The 26,231-nt window shown below is 36.0% G+C and overlaps 1 protein-coding gene across 6 annotated transcripts in view; it reads left to right on the plus strand.

The window, feature by feature from the left end:
• brsk2b (BR serine/threonine kinase 2b) overlaps positions 1 to 26,231 on the plus strand; it is a 167,414-nt gene that overhangs the window by 99,723 nt on the left and 41,460 nt on the right. For all 6 annotated transcript variants that reach the window (XM_051115264.1, XM_051115262.1, XM_051115265.1 and 3 more), the window contains exons 3-4: positions 15,710 to 15,795; positions 18,268 to 18,408. In XM_051115264.1, coding sequence (XP_050971221.1) covers positions 15,710 to 15,795; positions 18,268 to 18,408 — 227 coding nt within the window. The remainder of the gene's footprint in view (positions 1 to 15,709; positions 15,796 to 18,267; positions 18,409 to 26,231) is intronic.

Consider the following 26,231-nt stretch of genomic DNA (forward strand, 5'->3'; position numbering starts at 1 on the left):
TGAAAATATGGATCTCAAAATCATACAGTCATTGTTGGAAAGGGTTTAAATACACAAAAATGCTGGAAAACCAAAGAATTTGTGGGACCTGAAGGATTTTTCTGAAGATCAACAGGCAGTTTACCTGTTCAGGACAAACAAGGGACTCTTGTGAACAACTATCACTAATCAAAAAACATAGGTAACAACACGGTACTAAGAATGAGGGGAATGTAAACTTTTGAACCAGGTCATTTTTAGAAATGTAACTATATTAACAATAACTATATGAACAATAACGTGCATGTTGTATGATTCCTCTTATTTTGGTAAAATAATTAACATTTTTAATGTTTCTAAAAGGGGGATGTAAACTTTTGACCTCAACTGTATATTACTTATAGGAATAAACTGCATGTAAGTTTAAGAATGAATAGGTAACAATACAGTTGTTGTTGTTGTTGTTTTAAATTAAGGATATTATATCAACTTCATGGGACATTACTGTTTTAGCTGCCACTATCGTTTTTTTCTCCAATCCTATCCCCCTCTGTCTGATACTCTGTGCATCAGCTTTGACTGATCATTTGATCAAATGGAGAAGGCCCGGAGGAATCAGGAAGGAGAAGATAAAGGAATGCCGTTACCTTTTCATTTGGTCTCTTGAGTGACCTTTAACCTTCCTTCCTTCCTTGCCAAAGTCATTATGGCTGAACTGAGACAGGAGCAGTAGAGAAAATGTCCATTATGTGAGATTTATAACTGTGGTCCATGTCCACTGCTGCCTACAATGACAGATAAATCAATTGACGTGGACACCTGTGTTCCATGATTATGATTGCACAGATGCCCTGAGAGGATGTGAAGGTGAAAGATGTCTTCGTGACGTTAACTAGCAGATCTGTCTACTTAAAAAATGGTTTCACACCTGTCTACATAAAAACAGGTTTTAGTTTTATAGCCTAATAACAGATTGCTGACCTTTTTTGAAAGGTTACCATTAGCACTGTGTTTAAGGAAAGTTCAAGGGGTCTATTCTTAGGGCTTAAGGATGATCTGAAAAGCGATTATAAACCTTATTAGCCTGGCTTATGAAATAATTATATGGCATAATGCAATCATAATTAATTTGCTGAAATGTTGGTCTCACTGGTTGTATTTGTTAGTTTGTGCCAATGATGTTATTAGAAACTAACACTATTAAGAATCATTTTGTTAATTGAAATAAAGCTGAAATAAAGTATAAATGTTAATGGAAAGCTTTAAATTTAATTTTAAAATGTGTATTTTTAATTAAAACTTAGAAACTGGAATAAAATTAGTTTGAAGTTCTAAAATAATAATACATGAGATAAGAAAATAGATAAATAAAAGCTAATTAAAACTATTATTAAATGCTCTAACAGTATATAAATAGCACTAAAATAGCACTGGTTCTTTTGACGCCGCACTGTCGATGCAGCTTGGTGACAGAATCTTACTCCTTGCCTTCAAACTGCATTTTATGCAGCCACCTACATTTTTTTTCACACTGCAGCCAAGCAAAACAAAGCTCTTAAAAAGTAATGATTCTCGCCCAAAATGTGGAGCGTAATGCTTCCGCCCCCCTAGTTATAATGGTTGCTATTCCCCTGGCGTATAGTATAGAGTAAGTTTCCAACACATTGTATCATGGGTAAGCTATGATTTATGGGATATCTAAGCACTTCTTCAGCACCACAGATTCTCTGAGCCAGAATGGAGTCAGTGGGCAGTTTTTCCTTCATACAATAAATCTGCACTTGACCACACAGCACAAAACTGTGACTAGTACTGCGCCATTGAACTATTGATTTAAATACAGCGTGTGTGGCTGTGATTGGTGTGTGAGATCAAGCTGCCTCTCCAGGATGAGTGAGTGATGCAAAAGATAGATAATAATTACTTTTCTCTAGGAGCACGGGAGTCTTTTAGCATGTGTGTGTCCCTTCACGGCAGGGTGAATATAATGGCTTCTGTCATAAATCTATATCCACAGAACTGAGCTCAGGTTTAATGTCGCCATATCTGCAAGAATACACACTTTTTTTTGTTTCTCTCATCAGTGTGCAATTGAAAGTTTTCCACCCTCTGTATATAGTGTCATATATCAATATCCAAGTGAGGACTTAAAGAGATAGCTCACCCAAAAATGAAAATTCTTTCATTAGTTACTCACCCTCATGTCAGTCCAAACCTATAAGACCTTCGTTCATCTTAAGAACACAAATGAAGATATTTTTGATGAAGTCCGAGTTCTGCGTTAGCAGCAACACACACGTACATATAGGTCTGTCGTGATTTGTCAATTCTAGGCGATTATTCCTTTTGAAACAATCTTCATCAGAATACTGGAAGTGGTGCATTTCACAAATGAGAATCCATGGAAAGCATTATTAGACTTCTCCAATGCTGCATAATATATTAAACCCATTTAAAAATCATAATTAAGCATAATTCTGAATTCACAGAAACACTAGTTAACTAAATATATGTACATTTACAAATACGTTATGTACATTAGCTCTATTGTTTATAACACATTATGCATTTTAATAGTTTTGTTCAATAAAACCATATGATTTCTTGCTTTTGATACTTTATTTAAACTAATTATTATTGCCTTATTGCTATTGCTATGTATTTTTAGTAGCTTTAAAGGCTACTGTTCACTTACATCTATTTTTATCACCACAAAAAATTAATTACATTTATAGGCCCTGTTAAACTGGTTTTATTTCCAAATTTTTCCATACTCTGTTTTAATTGTTAAATTAAAGTTTATTAATCAAAAAGCCTGTCTACAGGTTGTCTGCATTTTACAGTTTTATTTTTACTAAATTTTGTGTTTTCCATTACTTTTCTGGATTCCATTTTTCCATTTCATTCTATTAAATGTATCATAATTGGCTCCAATAATTGAATAATTTGAATTATTTGGATAATTTTATTTTAATTTTTTTTTTTTTTTTAATACTGTGTATTTACATTTTTATCCTAAATAAATTTGTTGAATTTTTTTTTTTTTGTGCGTGTGTGTGTGGGAAATTAATCGTTCAGATTATTAGTAGATAGATTAATCAATATAAAAATCGTCATTACTGGCAGCCATGCATACGTCATGATGCACTCATGAACGACTGACACAGAAGAGAAGAAATTGTTTAATAAAGATGTTTTGTTGTTGTTTTCTTTGTGAACAAAAAGTATTCTTGTAGCTTCATAACATTACGGATGAACCACTGATGTCACATGGACTATTTTATCAATGTACTTGCTGCATTTTTCAGCCGTTTGAGCGTTTCAGTTGAGTTGCTGTCTGCACAGGGTCAGAAAGCTCTTGGATTTCATCAAAAATATCTTAATTCGTCTTTCGAATATGAACGAAGGTGAGTAATTATGGCATAATTTTTTGGGTGAACTATCCCTGTAACATATTGACTGTACCACTTGTTGTCGTGGGAAATGGCTGCATTCTTCGTTAGCTTGTTCTTCTGTGAGAAGAAACTAAAGCTTGAGGGTTAAAAGCAGCACAATGAGATGCTAAAAGTGTATTTTTAAGTTTGCAAAGAAGAGCCTTTCTGGATAGAATTTTTTGATCAATTAAAACACATTCCTTTCGTATTTAAATCAATGTTTTTCACATTTCTTCCACACTGAGCCCAGGGCAACTAATTTCTGGAAGGTCAAAAGGCATCAAAGCAGTTGTTTATTGAGGCTAGGCGCTCTTAAAGCTCCCAATATTCCTATGCAAATGTGCATGCATAAATTTGAATTCCTGACAAGCAGTGTTTATTGTTTTGACATTGGCCTGTAAGATATAATTTGCGAAGTTTACTTAAGGGAAACAACAACATTACGACAAGCAGAATGTGCGTGGAGGTGATGTTTACTGTTTAGCTCAACGAAAGCCATGGTTTATGAAATTCTCCCGGGAGACGTATTCATGGAAACTCTATCAGAAAGTCATCTTCGGTGGACCCAGCGAACGGTTCCTCCCTGTAGATCCTCCAGCCCATCATCCTAAAGTCTGCCTCACTGCACTCTATTTCCAAATCCAATTTCTCGATAGCAGACATGCTAATCACACGCCTCTAAAATGGGTTTCCTGAAGCAATTTAGGGGTGAAATTCAACCTTTCAGTTATAAATATTCAGACTCTGTTATGTTTATGTGGCCTTAGAGCAAGTTGTGTTTTATTTCTAGCACTTGTGCATCATGTGTGGCTTTAAGGGAGCAGAACATTGTGAGACCAAACACTGCGTGTGTGTCATGGGTCAAGAAGCGGATTGGCTGCGGACAGAACGAGGCTTTTTACAGAAAGGAGAGCCGCGGTTATCTGCTCGGTCCAGACAAGAGGACAGAGCAAGACCAACAGGATTGAATGCAGAAACATTTTGCTTGTTCAAACTTGAGGCCGAAATCTGTGGCTGAGATCTCTTGGATGTCAGCAGTGCCAGTTTAGTAGGTCACTCAGGTGCCTTTTTTGACTGGAAGTGTTTGGAAGGATGGGATGAGGTGTGTGTCGCACAGTTTCCTTACATTTAGCCTTATACTGTACAATCAGGAGCTGTGGGAAATCCAGGCATGATTTATATTAAATATACAGTGCCTTGCAAAAGTATTCAAACCCCTCAATTTTTTTCATGTTTTATTATATTGCTGCCTTATGTTAAACTGCTTTAAATTACTTTTTTCTACATCAATCTACACTTATTCACCATAATGACAAAGCAAAAACAGAACTGTCATGACTTTGTAAATGTATTTAAAAAAATAATAATTAAAAAAGTACATTGCCTACATCCTTAACTCAGTACTTAGCTGAAGCACCTTTACAGTCTTTTTGGGTAAGATGCAACAAGATTGGCACATCAGCATTTAGCAATCATCTGCCATTCTTCTCCTCACCTCTTTAGCTCCCAAGCTCCGTCAGGTTGGATGGGGGCAGATGCACATTTTCAGGTTTCTCCAGAATTTTTTGGTGACTGGGCCACTCAAGGACATCCACAGATTTGTCTATAAGTCACTCTTGCAGGTCATTGTCCTGCAAGTGAAACCTCTGCCCAGTCTGAGGTTCTGAATGCTCTAGACTGGGTTTTCATTAAGGATATCTCAATGTTTTAGTGCAATGAGCTTTTCTTCTACTCTGATGAGTCCTTCAGCCCATGCTAAAAACAGCCCTACAGCATGAGGCTGCTACCAGCACGCTTTACTTTTGGGAAGGTACTCTGTAGGTATTGAGCAGTGCCTGGTTTCCTCCATACATGATGTTTAGAATTGAGGTTCATCAGAGCAGAGAATTTTGTTTCTCACAGTCTGAGGGCCCTTTAGGTGCCTTTTTGCAAATTCCAGTTGTGTTTTCATGTGTCGTCACTGAGGAGAGGATTGAGTCTTGCCACAAGGACATAAAGTCCAGATCGGTGGAGTGCTACAGTGATGTTTGTCCTTCTGTAGGTCTTCATGGAGCTCAACTAGAGTGACCATCAGGTTTTTGGTCACCACTCTAACCAAGACCCTTCTCCAACAATTGCTCAGTTTGGCCATGAGACCAGCTCTAGGAAGAGTCCTGGTTGTTTCAGACTTACAGACTACATGCTTCTGTGTACCTTCAATGCAGCAGAATTTGATGCATCAGGACCTTTTTGTTTTTACCTCAGGGCTTGGTTTTTGCTCTGATATGCATTTTCAGCTATTAGACCATATATTAAGACATGTGCCTTTTAAAATCATACTCATTCAGTTGAATTTGCCACAGGTTAACTTCACTCAAAGTTTAGTAACATCTACAAGCAATATGAATGCTCCTGAGCTAAAGTTCAACTGTTTCAGATAAGGGTTTGAATACTTATGCAATGAAATCAATTCAATTCAGTTTTTTTTTTGTCTATAAATTTGTTACAAACCATTTTTTTGCTTTCTCATTATGGTTTATGGAGTGTTGATTGATGTGGGGAAAAAAGCAATTTAAAACAGTTTAACATAAGGCTGCAACATAACAAAATGTGAAAAAATGAAGGAGTATGAATACTTTTGCAAGGCACCATTTAGGAAAAAAAGGAAGCAAGTTTTGTTTTAAATAAATTGCAATTAAATAAATAGATTTTACATTTTTGGGTGAACTAACCCTTTTATTAATTTTATCATAATTTTTTAATCATCATTTATGGGGGTTCATGTCATTCTAAACCTGACTTTAGCTGTTTCTTCTGTGAAACATAAACTATTTTTACAAATGTGTGATTGTTGTGTGCATCCAGAAGTTTATTTAGTGAACATTTTTCCATTGTAGTTTATGCATATATCTTCTTACAGATAGTACAACACCAACAACTTTTATTCCTTTTCACGCAAATTAGGTTTACAGAGGTATGTTATCAGTTTTACATTGTGCATGATTTATAAACTAACGCTTTTTGATGTTTGCACTGCACAACCAGTTCGAACACTGCACTTGTGATGCGGAGCGCTCGAGCGCGAGTCCTGTATATAAAAAAAAAAAAGCTCAAATACTTGTAAAAGCAAACTAAAGTTGCTTCATCAAATCCATTTTTTTTAACTTCATGTTTGGTTTTGTTAACAATATCAGTTTACATTTTAGTACTGCCACAATATAACAACCAACAAAATAAATCACTGCCGGATCCATGGTCACCTTTTTGAATAAAACTGAACACACTTTCAGCACCACACTTTGAAAGTGTCGAAAAACATTCAAGGACCAAATCTAATTTGATTTTGCAGAAATGTCCCCACAGGCATGGTTTTCCAATGCAGCTAGTTTCTAAATAATCGTTATATTTGAAATTTGGTCCTGTTAGTGGCACAGAAACTCCACCTTTAATTATGTATTTCATTGTCCTCTTTCCCTGTTGTTCTCCTTTCCACTGAGCCTTCGCTCATTTGCCATCCAACCGTTTTCAGACCTCCTCACACCTGATGGATCTGATTTGAGCCACAGCTGCTGGTTGATCGCGTAGATGGATTGGCCATCACCGAGGGATGGCAATTGTGTTTAATATCCACCGATATCCTGTACGGTGTGTCTCTGGAGGTATTAGCTAAGCCATGATATGCCTCCCAGCGCTCCTTGTCTAAGCCTTCAGTGAGACGTTAAGGTCTGCTGCTTTAACCCCCTCCTTCCCCCTCGTGCTCAAGTGTCTGTTTCCACATGTGTTTGAGTTAATTAGTTACAAAGCCACAGCAGCTCCCAGGAGGACCGCCGCTACTGAACAGCCTCCATCTTTATTAAAGAAGCACGACTTGAGTGCTTTCCTTCCACTTTTCTGTTTTTTTATGGGTCTCTTCATCTGCTGCTCTTCCATTGCTTTGATTGGGAAGTTGGTGTGTTGTGAGAGAGTTTGAGGAATTAAGATGGATTGGAGGAAAGAGGCATCAGTGATGAATAGATCAGGGGAACAGGCAGAAGGAGAGGTGATGGTGTGTCACGTGTAAAGTCGCGCTCACGCTGACAGCAATTAAACCCTAGAGGTCAGTGAGTCTCTCTGCTCTTGGTTGATTATAGGTGTTCCTACATGACTCCTGTATCCAAATGTTTCCATTGACAGCCACTGCTCACTGATATGGACATTTTTGTTATATATATATATATATATATGTGTGTGTGTGTGTGTGTGTGTGTGTGTGTGTGTGTATATATATATATATATATATTTTTTTTTTACTATGTTCTCTCTCTCTCTCTATTCTTTTTTTTTAATTTGAAAGCAATAGCTGATATATTGCCTAATCTTAAATATCAGTCTAAATGTTATTAGACTGAAAAATGCTCATCTAAAAATTCCTTTACATGCTTTAAATGGAATTTTTTTATTTTATTTTATTTATTTATTTTATTTTATTTTATTTTATTTTATTTTATTTTATTTTATTTTATTTTATTTTATTTTATTTTATTTTATTTTTCCTAAAAAATAAGGAATTTAATTTAATTTTAAGCCAATTTAAAGTTAAAAGGATATTATTTTGTTTTAATTTAATTTAAATTGCAAGTGATTTTATTTTATTTTATTTTATTTTCCCCCCAAAATGCTTACCTAAAAATAGTTCTATATGCTTTAAACAAGGAATTTATTTAATTAACCACTTTAAAGTTAAAAGGATAATATTTTATTATTTTATTTTATATTTTATTGTATTTATTTTTATTAAAAAAATGCTTACCTGAAAAGTCTGGAGATCTGTATGCTTTAAATGAGGAATTTAATTTTTAACATTTTGTTTTATTTTATTTTACAAAAAAGCTTACCTAAAATCCATAGTTCTCTGTTTTAAATGCCGCATTTAATATTAAACAAAATAATTGTATTTTATTTTATTATTTATTAAAAATAAATAAATAAATAAATAAATAAATAAATAAATAAAAAAGGCTTACCTAAAAATCCGGTTTCATATGTTTTAAATGAGGAATTTAATTTTAAACAAAATTATTTTATTTTATTTTATTTCATTTTCAGAAATAAATAAATAAATAAGTAAATATAGCTCACCTAAAAAGTCCAGGTTTCAATGTTTTAAATAAGAAATGTAATTTTAAACAAAATTTTATATTTTATTTTATATTATTTTATATTATTTTATATTATTTATTTATTTATTTATTTATTTATTTATTTATTTATTTATTTATTTATTTATTTATTTTTTATTTTCAAAGAACTCTTACCTAAAAAGTCTAGAGTTCTATATGGTTTAAATGAGAAATTTAATTTTAAACAGTATTTATAAATGTTTTTTAAAATGTTATTTTGTTTTATTGTATTTTAAATTGTGAGTGATATTATTTTATTTTCCAAATCAATAAATAAATTAAAAAAAAACCCCTAAAAACTCAATATTTTTAAAATGAGGAATTCAATTTTAAGCAAACTATTTTATTTTATTTTATTTTATTTTATTTTATTTTATTTTATTTTATTTTATTTTATTTTATTTTATTTATTTTAATGTTGGTCCCATGATTTTTTGGCTATGATTTATAAGATTAAATATACCAGCCTTTTTGCTTATTAAACCAATAGAAAACATTAAAAAGTCACATTTCTTGGCCAATACCACTATGTCGGCTGATGTTTCATGCATCCCTGCTCAATGGCTGCATAGTTACTCATGTTTCTAAGAATCACCAAATCTCATTTACAATGAATGACTTCCAGTTGCTTTGTCACTGCAAATTAGTGTCGCCCCTTAACTCTGCTTGAAATTGTCTGTGAATGCATGTTTATGTATGGGTAAGAATGACTGGTTTGGTGCGTGTGTGTGTGTATGTATGTGTGCGCCAGGGCTGCTCAGCTAGTGGGCACTGGAGAGTTTGGACAGAACAGCTGAACTCTGGAGACAAGAAGCAAACAACTCCTCCTCCATATCATCATTGCTTCTTGAGCTCCTCACACACACACTTTTGTAGATTGCCAATAAAACACATTGTTGCAAACACCCATGAAGTCACACATAACATACACCCAAACCATTTAAACACAACAAACAGACAGCTGTGTGGTTAAATGTGTTGTTATTGGGTAAAATCTGATGCCTCTCCAGTGCATTGGAGTAGCGTCCCAGTCCCAGCTGTGAGAACATGAGCTGTGTCTGCCTTCATTCATTTGTCGTGTGTTGTGTGACCATCCCCACAAGTGCAGTTTTATTAGCATGCATCAACACACCATCTGCAACCTGAAATCACACAATAATTGAGCATAATAAATGATGTTAAATCCATTAACAAAGGCAGAGGTTGAAAGTTGTTTGTTTAGGACGTGTTGAATTATACGCTGTTAAATATGCTGGTTTAAATTGCTATGTTCTTAATTAAATCTGAATTGCAAAGAAAACACGCACGCATTTTCACACATTTCTTTTTCTCTTCCATTTGCTCTCTCAATATCTGGGATTAGTCATTTATTTTTCCTTTCTCTGCTCAAAGCCAGTCGAGAAATGAAATCTCTTTCCTGTTTAAAGCCCTGCGTGTCATCAATTGAAACCAAATACATCAATGTCATTAATGTCACTGACTTGTGGCCGTTTAACCTTGTAATTTTATGTCTTACCAAACTGAAATCTTTGTCTCGAGGGAAATTAATCACTTGATAATCACTTTTGTTGGCAAGAAAGATGCTATTACAGTGGTGCTAATTGTTAAACATGGAAACTCAATGAAAAAGGGCACTGAGGTGAGCCGGTCTCCTCTTTTGTAATGAGGAATGATGCAGATCACTGCTCCGCTCCTATCCGTCCGCATAATCAGAGAAGAGTGTGTGTGTGTGTGTGTGTGTCTACGTGTGTGTATTTTTATTGGATCATTAAAATCATAACAAATGGCTGGTTTGCCGTCGCTGTTTATTTGACTTGCTGTAAGTGTTAACTCTGTATCAGAGTTGGATTTAACTCATCTGGATTCAGACAGGATTACTGGGGTTTGTTGATAAGATGAAGTCTCCATTATCCTGTGATCACAAGTGCTGTTTGGCAGAGATCTGACGTACAGGTAAATGTTGTGTGTTTGGATTTCCCTCCTCCTGTCTGTGCCAGCACAGCTTTACACCTGCTGTATAGACAGATGAGAGAGTGCGCGCGTGTGTCACGTTTTGCCTACATTGTGAGGGCCAAATGTCCCTGTGAGTGTAGTAAAACCTGAAATAACTGACACTGGTAAGGTAAGCCGCTTAATGAACATATAAATAGTGTCTTAAAGAAACAGTTCACCCAAACGTGACAATTTTGCCATCATTTACCCTCATATCACTCTAAGACTACAACTTAATATTTTCGGAAAATACGACAGAAGATATTTTGAAACAGTTCTGCTTTTTTTCACACCGTGAAAGACAGTGAGGTCAAGTGTTGTTATTGTTGTCTAAAACTAAATTGATAGAAAAATAATGTTTGTTGTTAACTGAAATCAAGCTGAAAAAATAGCATGTAAATATTAAATGAAAAACCTGAGTTGTAAAGTCTTAATTGTGAGATAGAAACTCACAAGAACAGACTTTTTTTCTCACAAATGCGAGTTTGTATCTCACAAATCTTTGTGACTCGCAACTGGCAATTCAAACTTTTTTGCTTAGAATTGTGACATAAAAACCTGCAATTCTGACTTTTTTCTCAAATGCAAGCTTTTATCTCGAAATTCTGACTTTTTTCTTAAAATTACAAGTTTATATCTCACAATTCTGACTTTTTTAACGTATTTCTGACCTTTTTTTAGAATTGTGATATAAATTCGCAATTCAGACTTTTTTCTTGCAAATGTGAGTTTGTATTTCACAAATCTTTGTAATGTAAACTCGCAATTCAGATTTTTTTACGCATTTCTGACTTTTTGCCTTTGAATTGTGACATAAAACCCCACGATTCTGACTTTTTTCCACACATTTCTGACTTTTGTTTCTTAGAATTGTGACATAAAAATTCACAATTCTGACTTTTTTTTTTACGCATTTCTGATTTTTTTCTCAGAACTGAGATATAAACTCACAATGCTGACTTTTTTCACACATTTCTGACTTTTTCTCAGAATTGTAAAATATAAACTAGCAATTCTGTTTTTCTTTTTTCACACATTTCTGACTTTTTCTTAGAATTGAGATATAAACTCGCAATTCGGACATTTTTCATGCATTTCTGGCTTTTTTCTCAGAACTGTGATATAAACTCACAATTCTGACTTTTTTTCCCACACATTTTTGACATTTTTCTTAGAATTGTGACATAAAAATTCACAATTCTGACTTTTTTTTTAACACATTTCTGATTTTTTTCTCAGAATTGTAAAATATAAACTAGCAATTCTGTTTTTCTTTTTCCACACATTTCTGACTTTTTCTTAGAACTGAGATATAAACTCGCAGTTCGGACATTTTTCATGCATTTCTGACTTTTTTTCTCAGAACTGTGATATAAACTCACAATTCTGACTTTTTTCGCACATTTCTGACTTTTATTTTAAGAATTGTAAGATAGAAACTCACAATTCTGACTTTTTTTCTCGCAAATGCAAGCTTGTATCCTGCAATTCTGACTTTTTCTTGAAATTGTGAGTTTATAACTGAGAGATTGAGAGATATAAATTTGCAGTTCTGAGTTATAAAGTCCGCTTTTGAGGGGAAAAAGACGTTTTCAGAATTGCAAGTTCGTATCTCACAATTCTGACTTAAAAATTCACAATTGCTGAAGTAGAATTGCTAGATATAAACTTTTCTCAGAATTGTGAGATATAAACTCGCAATTCTGACTTTTTTTCATGCATTTCTGACTTTTTCTCAGAATTGTGAGCAGTAAACACACAACTGTGAGGGGAAAAAAAGTGAGAATTGTGAGATTAAAAAGTCACAATTACCTTTATTTTTTATTCAGTGGTGGAAATGGGCTTCAATAGAAAGTTTTCTTGGCATCTAAACGAAATAAAAGGAATTTAAGCTAAAGTCTTAAACGTACTAAACCTAAAACTGAAATAACAATAATTTAAAGCTAAAAAGAAATTGTAAAAATCCTAAAATAAAACTTACAATGCAAACTGAAACTATATATATGTAAAAACGCTAAAAAGATTGTGAAGGTTTTGGAATGAAACATATTATCAGCTCATTCAAAACAGTAGAAATCAATGAAAAGTATAAAAACGAATGTACTTACCCAAGCAGCTCAAACACACTTGAGCTCTGTCATTGTTCCTTATTTGTTGGGCTTGCTACTTATTCATTTAGAAAAGGTCATGTTATTCTAAGGGCTAACATTGGAGGAATATATTCCGCCATTAACATGTGACAAAGCAGCTCTGACATGGGCCAAGAATGGCCTGCGGGGTAAACCTGATCGTACAGAGACTCCATTTTGTTTAATATGTGATCATTAAGCATTTTTTCGCCTTTGCTCTCACTTCCAGCACACATTAATTTCGGGTCTCAGCACAGAAGATGCTTCATAAGCAGTTTGTTCTTTCCAAATTGGCAAGGACACATAATGCAGGTGAGTCTAGCGGTGGCAGCACAGGGAATAATCAAAGACTCTGCTAGGAGCAGAAACAAGCATCCTGAATGATTACAGTGATTGTGTAAGCTCAATGAGAAAGATCATATGCTGCGATAGATCAGGGAGAAGCACTCTCTCTCTATAGTTCACGAAAGCTGAGCTCAAAGCCATCTGCTAAATAAAGAAAAAAAACGCTGAGAGAACGAGAGAAATGTTGAGAGAAGGTTGCCATGACAGGGATTGATACGTAAGGCAGTCAGTGAAACACAGATTAAAGAAAGAAATATTTCATTATTTATTTAGCTTTTCTTGCTCTGTTGCAGAGGTCCAGGTGATAGACCTTTGAAGAACTGGGGCTTTGATGGTGATAAATTGACATGTCTCTCTCTTTCCCTTTACTCGGGTCGGCCGTGTTCTGGTTTTGGAGTGACATTAGAGATGTGGAGAAGAAAGGCTGCAGCCACATGGTTAGAGAGATAGTGTTTGTATGAAACAGGGTGATTGAGCCCAAAGAAAGACTTGTGTGTGTTTGTGCTTCTGCTCTTAGATCTGAGTCAAACTCCATCTATAATCATATTAGATGTATTTGATGGTGTTTATGTCCCACCAGTCAAAAGTCTGCAGTCACTTGACACAGTTTATGTTTGTCATGATCTTCCATTTTGCAGTGAAGTCTTGAAATTAGTTTTTGCAGAGAAACAAACTGTGCCTGTGGATGGATTTCTTCACTTGTCAAAAGTATTCATACCCCTACATTTTTTCCACTTTTTGTTGTCGCAGCCTTATGTTAAACTGCTTTAAATAACTTTTTTTCCACATTAGTCTACACTCCATACACCATAATGACAGCAAAAAAATAGATTTGTGACAACTTTGCATATTTGTTCAAATTAAAAAACTGAAATAAGTACATTGCATAAGTATTCATACCCTTAACGCGGTACCTAATTGAAACACCTTTACAGCCTCAAGACTTTTTGTATGATGCAACAAGCTTTGCACATCTACATTTGACAATTATCAGCCATTATTCTCTTCACATTTTCACCTCTCAAGCTCTGTCAGCTTGGATGGGAGCTGGCAGACATTTTCAGGTTTGTCCAGATATGTCTGATTCAAACACAGGCCAAAGTTGTTACAAACCTGTTTTTTTGTTTTGTTTTGTTTTGTCATTATGGTGTATGGAGTGTTGATTGATGTGGGGAAAAAAAGTGAAATAAAAATGGAGGGGTATGAATATTTTTGCAAGGCACTGCATGTAAATAATTGTGTCTTTTTTTCATTTATTAAAATTTTTCATGGATAAATTGGACCAAATAGTGAAAAGTAGCTAACAAGTTTCCATTATACATGAGACTACTTTTATTTTTTTCTTAAAATGTATAATGTTACAGTTGAAGTCAAACGTTTACATACACCTTGCAGAATCTGCTAAAAAAAACTTAATAGGAAAAATCTACACATCCTTATTTTGTTCAAAAGTTTATACCCCTGGCTCTTAGTGCATTGTGTTTCTATCTGGAGCATCAGTGAGCGTTTGAACCTTCTTTAATAGTTGCATGTGAGTCCTTAAGTTGTCCTTAGTGTGAAAAGATGGATCTCAAAATCATACAGTCATTGTTGGAAAGGGTTCAAATACACAAAAATGCTGAAAAAACACAGAATTTGTGGGACATGAAGGATTTTTCTGAAGAACATTGGGCAGTTTAACAAACAAGGGACTCATACTGTTCCGTTATTCCGTTATTCATAAATATGGACAATAGTAATAGTAAAGGAAGGAGAAAACATTTGACTGCTACTGTAATCTTTTAAACTTAAAGAAGTCAGGACAAGGGTGTGTTATTGACATAGACTGTGTGGCCTGTAAAATAGATGATTCTTTACTACAAATCGACAAATTCTGATGTTTACATCCATCTGTCCTGACCAAATCGTTCTCCTTCAGTTTATAACACCTCTGCTTCTATAATTGTTTTTGCTCCATCGAGTATTGATTGGCTGAGTACAAATGAACGGTGATTGTGTCTAATAGGATTGTGGCTCACTTGGACACTGTACAAGGTTAGTCTCTGAGCAGGTGTATGATGGGAGACTTCATGCAGCGTTTACTTCGGCAGTGCAACTTTCATTAGTGTGGGATTATCCTTATTAGCTGTTCCCATATTCCCACCGATAATGAAGTCTAATTATTTCTGGTGCTCCCCCAAAGCAACAAGAGATGGATTTTCCCATAGCAGCAAGAGTGTACACTCCCTAAAACAACAAAACAATACGTCAACACATTGGTGAAGAACTGTATGCTTGCTAATTACCACTTCTCAATAACTAATGGGGTACAGTTCATGACAACTGTGATGATGCATCACCATATCATGCTACTGTATCCCTTTCCAAAGACTAATGCAATTAGAGTCCTAATTCATCAGAACTCTTCATCACAGGCATCTTGTTAGGAGGGCTAGTGTTTTCACCAACCATTGTCTTCTGTTTATTTTCTACTTGCCAAAGAGTGATTAATGGCTTAACCACTTAATGAAAGTGGTGGGATGCTAATTAGATATGGCTAGGCAAGATAATACGATACAACGTCATTCTGTGAGCACAGACTAACCAGAGGCTGTTATTGTCAATGTCTTCTCATGTTTTACTTTGACCTCATGTTACTGTATGTAAAACTGAAACATTTCTAATCATTTTTTTTCTCTCTATGTCTTTACAGGTGGAAAGAGAAATAGCTATTCTGAAGCTCATAGAACACCCTCATGTTTTGAAGTTGCACGATGTCTATGAAAATAAGAAATATTTGTGAGTATACACCACTTTTGTTTATCCATGCAGTGTGCATGAGTGGCTGGTAAACTCTGTATCTGTACGGAAGAGCAGACGCGTCGATATCCCTAGATATGTGTGCGTGCGTGCTCCAGTGGCTCGGTTTAATGTAGTTTTCAATAATTGATAAAGGAGCCACCATGGATGCAGCTGAGGAATTTGTTTTCTTAATATTCAGATGACACAGATGTATGGCCTGCATGCTCGTAAAGCATTTGCCAGTGAACATTTTTACACACACAAATCAAGTATGAACCCATCCTTAATTTAAATAATGCTGACAGGTAATCGCATGAGAAAATCCTTTAATCGACTAATAAATCAGACGTCTGGTGTGTCAGTGAGTGTGTTTGCGTGTGTGTTCAAATGTAACTGTGTGTGAATGGGAGTCTGTGTGTGTCTCATGAATACATGAATGTATGAGTATGACATAAATGTGTTTGCCCATCAGACAGACCGATTGCAGGAAGACGTTTCGCACGCATTTACACATTCACTCAAATGCAGTGGGGTCCAACAGTCTGAGACCACAATGAAAATGTGGGATAGATATTTTTTCATTTATACTATGCAGTGAACTGAAAGTTATGATTGTGATGTTTAATAGATTATTCAAATTTTTTAGATTATTTTGACGATTTCTTTCCCAGGTGTTTACCTAGACAAAACCGACTGTGTTTTTTATAACTTACGTGTGTTTTTAATGCAGTAAGACATGAAAGAGAAGAGTAGTTTAGTACTCACATGCTGTGTGACAGCTGCTTTCTGTGTGATAGCTTCGGATGTGTGCGTTTAGAAAACCGTGTTTCAGAAGTTTAAACTGATATGTCTTTAAAATGCATGATTTCAGCATAATAGACATGTTAATTAAAACCAAACAAATGTTTTTGGGAGTTATGAGCTGTAAAGGCACAGCCCTTCCACTCAAAATGTGCATTTTCAACCAATTACACCTGAAACTTATATTACATCTTATTTAAAAAAAAAAAAAAATGCAAAATAGATGCAATTTCACTAGTGATCTCACTAGAATATTGGAGAGCTTGGGGTCAGTAAATTTTTTTCTAGAAATTAATACTTTTATTCTGTAACGATGCATTGAAGAAGTCATTAGATGCAAAGTTCACTTTCACATGTTGTTTGAACATTCATGTGTGTTGGCGGTGTATGTACACATCTACCCTATAATGATAAAAATCCATGCAGTGGTTTTTAATTAATCTGTAAAAACAATATCCCCTTTTTCAAGTCGAGCCATTCTCATATGGCTGTCAGTGTGGCATCACACTGACAGAGGCCGCTCTCACGATTGTTGATTGACATGAGCATCTTACCTCAGACCTGTCCTACAATAGCTGTAACAGTCCAACCTTCATTGTTTTGATGCCGGAGCAGGGATGTAAGTTAGACAAGAATATCTTCAATTGAGCGATTCAGGTGTCGTTGTCATTTACTCCCAACATCTGAGCTGCTGAAGATGCAGTGGATTAATTTTGTTTGTGAAGAGAATGCACCTCCCGATCTACATAAATGCGTCTATGTTCGCGCGAGTCATTCATGATCCAGCTTCACTTACAGCAGAAGTGAGTATAAGGTTTTTTTTTATTAATCTTTGCGACCGCCTTTCCTAATAACGTGCTACTTAGCAAGTTTAGTGGCTAAATGCGGCTAAAGTAAACAGGCTCGTCACTCCACAGAGAGAAGAGAGGGGCGGGGCGAGCAGAGCTCATTAACATTTAAAGCAACCTCGATGAGAACAGAATGATTTTTGCAGAGCTGATTTTGGCAAGGTAAAAAGGGTGTTGTTTTACACTACCACTGAGAATTTTTAACCAAAGTATATTATAGAATTTTCATTAAGACCCTAATGAATCATATCAACTTGTGGAAAATGGGCATCCGATGACACCTTCAGATTTGTCAAAATTGACAAAGACTTTTATGTTATTATTATTTTTGTATTTCAAAGAAAAAAAAAATCATAATTTACACAAAAATATTAAGCAGCACAATTGTTTTCCACACTAATAATATTAAGAAATGTGTCTTGAGTATTAAATCAGCATATTAGAACGATTTCTGAAAGATCACGTGACATTGAAGACTGTAGTAAAAACTGCTTTAAAAAACAAACCCCAAACTTATCCAGTAGCCTCTCACTGCAGAACACAAAATCCAGTGGCAGGGTTGGATCCACATCTAGGAGGTGAAGATGGTAGGCTTAGGGGTGGAGATGGGTGGGTTTAGGGATCAGGGGGTGGAGACGGGAAGGTTTAGGAATATGAAAGATCCAGTCTCGCCCCCCTGGATCTTGTATTCTGCAGTGAGGACAATCTCAGCTTATTAAAAGTGGTGTGTACTGTATGTTGGCATGTAGTAGATCTGTCCTAGTAGTTTCAAAAGCTACAGTGTGTCATGGTTTCTTACTTCAACTGCTTTCTTCTACAGATATTTGGTTCTAGAGCACGTGTCAGGTGGAGAGCTCTTTGACTACCTGGTAAAGAAGGGCAGGTTAACACCCAAAGAGGCCAGGAAGTTCTTCAGACAGATCATCTCAGCGCTGGACTTCTGCCACAGTCACTCTATATGGTAAGAGTTCTGGACTTCACTGCTGTGTTAAAATCTCAGTATGTTTTACAGGACATCAGAATCCTTAATTGTGAGCATTCAAAGCTTGGAATACTCTCATTAGTTTGGTTCAGGAAAGTCAAATGTGTTGTTGCTGCTAACAATTTTGTCTGTTTTCAAACATCATGTATAGCCATCAGCTGTTTTTGTCTGGAGTGTTTTACTGCTGTTGTGTCATTTAGTATGCATGGTGAAAATCACCTCAAGTGAAGCATTTTACAGTCATTACAAAGCATTATTGTGAATTCTAAATATCATTACATTGAGATATTACAATTTTGCACATTTGCACAAGTTTTCATCCACACGCTCACACTCACACACACTTTCTGGGTCAAAGATTGATAGCTCCCCTCCAGTGCCACTACAGAAAAGTAGAGTTTTTATCACTGAGTGTATCCTCAAGCCTTTTCTCTCCACGTCTTTGAGATATAAATGAACAATGTGCTCAAATTTTCTCTGTATGCTTTCTCTCTGTCTTTTCTGACTGTTGAGCCGAAAGGGTTTCAGTTAACCGTACAACAGAAAGTAATGTAGGTTTTTGCCTTCTTACATAATTGCTGAGATTTTAGTTCAATTTTAAGTCGAAATGCTGAGAAACAAATCCTTCATCTTCACTGCAGAATAGTTGCTAATTGTCAAAACAATTATACAGATGATGGAGTAATTATAAAACCTAGTGTGGTAATGAAGTGACCTACCCCAAAAGCACAAACAATGGGGCAGAGGTATTTAAAAAATGAATTTAGAAAAAAAGTACTTGCTAAAAAGTGCTTGCTAATGGATCAAGGCAGAACAAGACTTATTTCATTAAAATAATTGTTTTAAAGAGGCTGCCAAAATTTGCACCACATTAAATGATATAAAACAGTCTTTAATGATTGAAAGTGTTTATTTTATATCCTCATTTTTAAACTAAACACGATGTGGCAATAAAAAGTTAACATTTCACAACTGACGACAGAAAATTCTTTAAAAATCCGAAATAATGTATACTTAATATAGTCAGTTATCAGAATTATATATTGTTTTGATATCCATTATTATATAGAAATCCCTAATGAGAAATCACTAAGTCATTTACTGACTTCAGGATACAATCTTACATGTGTTGGAAAGAATCTGTATTTACAGATTACGAACACGTCCAACTAACACAGTATTACGCTGTAGAACTTCATAAATTATACATCAGAACAATGACAAACTAGACATTTGGATGGCAGTCTGTTTTCCACTGTAGTCCTAAATGTACTTTCATTAAAGAGAAGTTCACTTTAACTTTTCACAACTTTAAGAGCTATCGCTAATGCTAATAATGTTTCTGTTTGAATTCTCACGACCATATCCTCTTCATATGCTAATATACTAATGCACTGAAGGGGCAGCCATTAGCACAATATTTGCATCTGTTTACCATGCGCTTCAGCAGGCGCACAGCCTAATGAAGACTGTCGCATGCTTCCAGCAAAGCTCAACTAGCTGATGGATGGTTTGAAGGCCTTTCTCGATAGGTGATGGAAAGCACTGAATAAACAGCATAGCAGGGAGGCATCACTCGTTCTCTCGTCTGCTCATTCGCAGCCATTTTCCTCTCTGGGGTTTGAAACCTCCACACAGATAATGTGCTGTGTTGATAGCCTTCTGCTATCACTGTATTCACGAGGATAAAATTATGGCTTTCTGGCCCTACTGTGAGGACAGGCAGAAAGACTAAAGTCTGAATCAAGCCTGTCAAAATCTTCAGCCTTTTACATGATACAAGTGTCAGGTACACAAGGTCGTTAGACAGGAAGAAGAAAAGAGTTGAACCAATTTAACTCATGTCTAAGTAACTGGGCCTGAAGCTCACATGGGGATTCTCTGTTTATGCAACCCAGTGTCTGGATAGGAAGATTGATATCTTTTTGGCGTATTTATATGAGGAACACTACCGGCTACATGCATTAGTAAGGTGAGTGCTGTTTTGCCCTGTTGAATGTGTGACAACTGAAATAATGACTGGGTGCATTTATACAATGTTACTGCTCCATTCTAGATTTAAAAACACGTGGAAGTCAGCAGTGCAGTCTGGAGTGCATATTGGGGTTGAATTTAAAGGAGAAGCTCACTTTCAGAACATCCAAGATGTCCATGTCTGTCTTTCTTCAGTCGTGAAGAAATTATGTTTCTTGAGGAAAACATTTCAGGATTTTCTTTATATAGTGGACTTCTGTGGTGCTCCAAAATGCAGTTTAAATGCAGCTTCGAAGGGCTCTAAATGATCCCAGGTGAGAAAGAAGGGTCTTACTTAAACCTCAAATGCTCGTCTTGTCTAGCTCTGCTATACGAATGCGTAGTCTGTGTAATCCGGGTCAGTACGATTAGGGTATGTCGAAAAATTCCCAACTCATTTTGTCCTTCAAAATCATCCTACATCACTGTTTTACCTTTTCTTGTAAAGCGTGTTTCACCCTTCTTTGCACGTTCACCTTGTAAACATTGGGTTGGTACTTCTGCAGCGATGTAGGGTGATTTTGAAGTTGGAGGAGAAAATAAGATGGGAGTTTTTCGACATACTCTAACTGTCTTGACCCGGATATCAGAGAGTTTGCATGTGCATCACAGTTAGACAAGATGAGCATTTGTGATTAAAAAGTATTAAAAAAATTACATTTTTTAGAAGATAACCAATCGTTTCGCCAGATAAGATGCTTCTTCCTCAGCTGGGATCGTTTAGAGCCCTTTGAAGCTGCATTGAAACTGCATTTTGCAAGCTCAAACTCACGGGCACCATAGAGGTCCACTAAATGGAAAAAAAATTCTGGAATGTTTTCCTCAGTGTAACACATAATTCCTCAATATAAAACATCATTTCTTTTATGACTGAAGAAAGACAGACATGAACATCTTGGATGACAGAGAGTGAGTAAACTATCTGTAATTTTTTTTCTGGAAGTGACCTTTAAAGGGATAGTTCACCCAAAAAAGTCTGTCATTAATTACTCACCCTCATGTCGTTCCAAACCCATAAGACCTTTGTTCATCTTCGGAACACAAATTAAGATGTTTTGGATGAAATCCGAGAACTTTCTGACCCTACATAGACAGCAACACAACTGACGCATTCAAGGCCCAGAAAGGTAGTAAGGATATTGTTAAAATAGTCCATGTGATATCAGTGGTTCAACCGTAATTTTTTTGAAGCTAACTGACATGGAAGAGAAGAAATTGTTGAATAAAGTCATTATTTTTGTTTCCTTTGTGCACAAAAAGTATTCTCGTAGCTTTATAGCATTACGGTTAAGCCGCAGATGTCACATGGGCTATTTTATCAGTGTTTTTACTACCTTTATGGTAGTACCTTTTCCTTGATCGTGGTAGTTCTGTTGCTGTCTAACCTGGGTCAGAAAGCTCTCAGATTTCATCAAAAAATTCTTTACTTCTGAAGATGAACGAAGGTTTTATGGGTTTGGAACAACACAAGGGTGAGTAATCAAGGACAGAATATTCATTTTAGAGTGAACTAGTCCTTTAATGAGTAGCCTATGAAGGTTATGGTGAACTCCAAACAGCAAACAAACTGTAGAATATTGCGCTGAGAGTTCTGAACTTTAGTTCCAAGATTAACAGCTTTTTTTTAACGACAATAGTTATTGGTTGGCATATTTCAGTGCTTTAAATATGGACTGTGTGTACATAGATGAATGTGCTATTCCGGGGACATAAAAATTAGGAGGACACACAGAGATAGGAAAAGACACAGAGAGATATTGGTGGCCATTAAAACCTCAACAAATAGTCCTCAGTCAGGGTAGACACCATATTTCATTTGACGTGAATGAAAACGAGGCAATGTTTCTGTCACAAGGTTCTAGGTCATGTCGTGTTTTCTGGACTTTTTTTGTTCACTGGAATTTTTTTGGAAAGACATATTTGCACCAGGTATGATTTAAGCATTCTTCGTGTATTTTTAAGCCTTTTAAGTTATTTCATATATTGTAGTTTAAAAACAGAAGTGTTTACGGGACATGTAATATCTCTTTTTCTAAAGAAACCGTTTGTAGGAACATTAGACTAACAGCAACCTCACAGTGGGACACTAGTGCTCTTCTCAAGGAGGGATTGTGTTTATTGGTTCCATGAACATGTACTTTGTCAGGGAAGATAATGTCCACCGATTTCACACAGCACCATACCTACAGTATGCAGTGTGTAATGATGGAAGACCACAGAGAAAGCGAGCTAATGTGAGAATAATGGAGGGTCTGCTGGACACCTCAGTTTCCACAAACCCCTGAGCTGTTAAAAGCCATGTGCACTTTACTAAGGAGGGAAGAGTTTGGGGAAGGTTGCAGAAAACAGTGTCCATTCCTTGTGTTTTTTTTTTGCTGTATTGATCTCTCAGACCATAATGTTGGGACACAGTTGGTTGCTGGTGGGTATATTTTGGTAACTAGTTTGGGTTTAGAACAAAGGCCTCCTTTTTGAAGCTGTTCACTTTCATTCTGATGCCTTTTCATCCTGAGCATTCATAATTAGACATCACATAATGAAATTTCCTTGCACATTTCCTTGCACTTCAAGCATTATAATGAGAGGCAGAGCAGCAAAATGGCTTTAGAGTTGAGAGTTAGGTGCTGTTATAGGTAGGCATACTTCATGTTTTTATAGCATATTTGCAGTCTTGAATGGTGCAGAACCTGGTTCCTGTGTTAAAGCAAGCAGATGAGTTTGTTTTTAAAAGGATGTTTATGATTGTGTCTGGCAATACTTGTAGTCCCTGATACCCAGGGATCATTCAGTCAGTCCTGCTTCAGCCATTCAGTCTCTTGCTGGCAGCTAATCAGAAGAGCCTCTTGGTAAACACACACCAGTATTGACCGGGGCCCCCATGCTATCTTTCCATTACCGAGCACTCCTCCTTCTCCTTGGTTGCCTTGGCATGGGAAAGATGAATCAATCGTTGTAGTAAAAAACTTTATTGCTGGTCTGTGTTTAACCTTTGCTATAACTTGGTTATCACTGGGTGAGGAGGCACTAGGTCTTTTATAGCCGGTGCTTCCAACAGTTTTTTGCATCATCTTCAACATCCAGAGCCTTTTATAGCTGAAAACATGTGCCGTTTAAAAGCTCCCCTCACTACTAATAAAGTATTGATCGTGATGATGTAGTAGTACTTGAGAGTTGACTACAATGCATTGATAATATTGACAAGATCTCTCTCTGACCATCTTCCTATCTCATGATCAAGCAATTAGGTGCCTGGCAGATGTTTACGTTTCTGATGTTGTTCGTTATGGTTGCAGATGGCTGATGAGTTCTCAGAGCATTAGGGTTGCTTCGATGCCATTGCAGTAATTGTGGCAAAAGGAGGAGGACAGCATTTCTGGTTCAAGTCACGTTTCTATCCCACCAGTAATTATTGGCCAGTTGTTGTTGCCAAACCAGCCCAAAATGATGAGCTTCAGTAAATGTTCATTGGCTCACAGGTCACGATCAGCTGTCTTTTGAAAGATACTTGAAGTGTACAAGCTGCTTTTTGATCTCTTGGGCCTAAAATGGTCTTGTGTTCCTCGATCACTTACCCGCTCAGGATGAAAGAGGCTTCGCTTCTTGACACTGGCAAAGAAAGCTCTGAATTTTTATCTCCAGATCAGAGGATTTCACAATGGTACAAGGAATCAAGATGTTTCCCATGATGTCTGATCAAGAGATTTGGGGCTGAGTCTGATACTGGCAGCTTAAACAAGTAATAAGAAATTTACTCAAGCTGGATCATTTAATAAAAACACAAACATCTTTTTAGATACATGTGCTCATTGGGGGTTTACGAGTCAACTGAGAAATATTCAAAGAAGTGAAGCACTTTTATTAGTATTTATTTTCTGTGAAATAATAATGGAACATTGCAGGATGACTTATTTTTAAAGGATTAGTTAACTTTTATAATAAAAATGTCCTGAAAATGTACTCACACGCATGTCATCCAAGACGTTCTTGTCTTTCTTCACTCAAAAAGAAAGGAAGAGTTTTTGAGGAAAACATGCTAGGATTTTTTTTCATATGGTGGACTTCAGTTTCAACTTTTAACTTTCAGTTTGAAATTGCAGTTTCAGTGCAGCTTCAAGTCAAGTAGAGCTTTGTTGTCATTCCACTACATGTGTGGACAAATAGTGGAACGAAATGTTGTGTATCACAGGACCATGGTGCTACATAAATAAACATGTATGTAAACGTACATCATTAGACGTAAGAGCAATTTTTAAACCTATACATAGCTAATTTACAGAAGCGGTAATCCAACTATACATATAAACCATCGACTATACACATGACCTATACACATGACCTGTACACATAACCAGAAGAGGTAATCTCACTATACATATAGACAGTTGACTATACACATAACCTAAGACAGACTATACAAGTACTTTTCATAATACTGTACAATGTTGTGCAAGATATTGTGCAAAAGAGGTATTTAAGGTTAAAAACAAGTAGTGCAATGTGATTTGTAGTGCATTCACAAGTAAACATTTGTGTTATCTTATTGAGTCCTTGTAACATAAAGTGTTAATTAGAAAGTGTCTGGTGCATATAGAGAGAAGAGTGTGTTTCTACAGGTGGTTTGTCCAACCCACTCAGAATTGCACAGTGTTTACCTTAAAACATGGAGTGATTGTAAGAAAGTGTCTGGTGCGTATATTGGGTCTACATGATTCCAGCAGAGGAATAAGGGTCTTATCTAGCTCTTATCTGTTTTTTTTTTTTTAAATAAGGTTATATACTTTTTAACCACAAATGCTCGTCTTGCGCTAGGTCTGTGATGCAAGTCTACAACTTTACGACACATTACGTAATCATGCTGAAAAGGTTGCGCATGGTTCGTTCTTCATCTGTGTACTCCAGTTCAGAAAGGTAGGATTTCAACTTCAAACTTGTCCAACATTGTTGTTTTACCTTTTTTTTTGGAAAGAGTGTTTGACTTTCTTTGCACGTTCGCTTCTGCCTACGTTACTCGTGACCTTTATTTTTATTAGAAAATGACCAATTGTTTCGCTAGATAAGACCTTTATTCCTCAGCTGGTATTGTGTAGAGCTGACTGACCTTTCGCAACAGCTTGATTGACAGGCGATCTGACCAATCATAATGCAGAATCCACCATTCTGTCTGACAAACAAATCAGACAGGAGTGTAGATTAACTTTGGTAGATTTATACTTGAAAAATGGTGTGTATTGACGTCTTTCCTTGTTTGAAATAAAATATGTTCTGATGTTCAGTCTTTTTTTTTTCATGCTTTAATTAAAGAAAAAAGACGATCGGTTCAAGTGTATATTGATCTAATAAGGCAATACAGTGATCTGTCACTGCCCATTAAAGAGCCACAAAACAGTATTGTTTGAATTTCTTAAAAAATTAAAACATTTAAAAGCTGAGACCTTGTTTCATACCAGAAGTAACCTGCTCTGTCTTGTCTGTTGGTGTGTTGTCTGTTTCCTCTTTGCTCTCCAATGTATTTTTCACTGCACGAGAACATGATGTGTAGTGTGAGAGCTGCATTGTTTGTTGGACATAGCACCAGTAACGAGATGGGTTTTTGCGAAGGATCAATTAAAGCTGCATTAACACTGCAACTTGGGCCTTCAACCCATTGATTCCCATTGGTTCCCACTGAAGTCCACTATATGAAGAAAAATCCTGGAATGTTTTCCTCGAAAACCTTAAAGGGGTCATCGGATGCAAAGATCACTTTTTCATGTTGTTTGAACATTAATGTGTGTTGGCAGTGTATGTAC

This window comes from Labeo rohita, chromosome 7 (assembly GCF_022985175.1).
Source record: "Labeo rohita strain BAU-BD-2019 chromosome 7, IGBB_LRoh.1.0, whole genome shotgun sequence".
Lineage (NCBI taxonomy): Eukaryota > Metazoa > Chordata > Actinopteri > Cypriniformes > Cyprinidae > Labeo > Labeo rohita.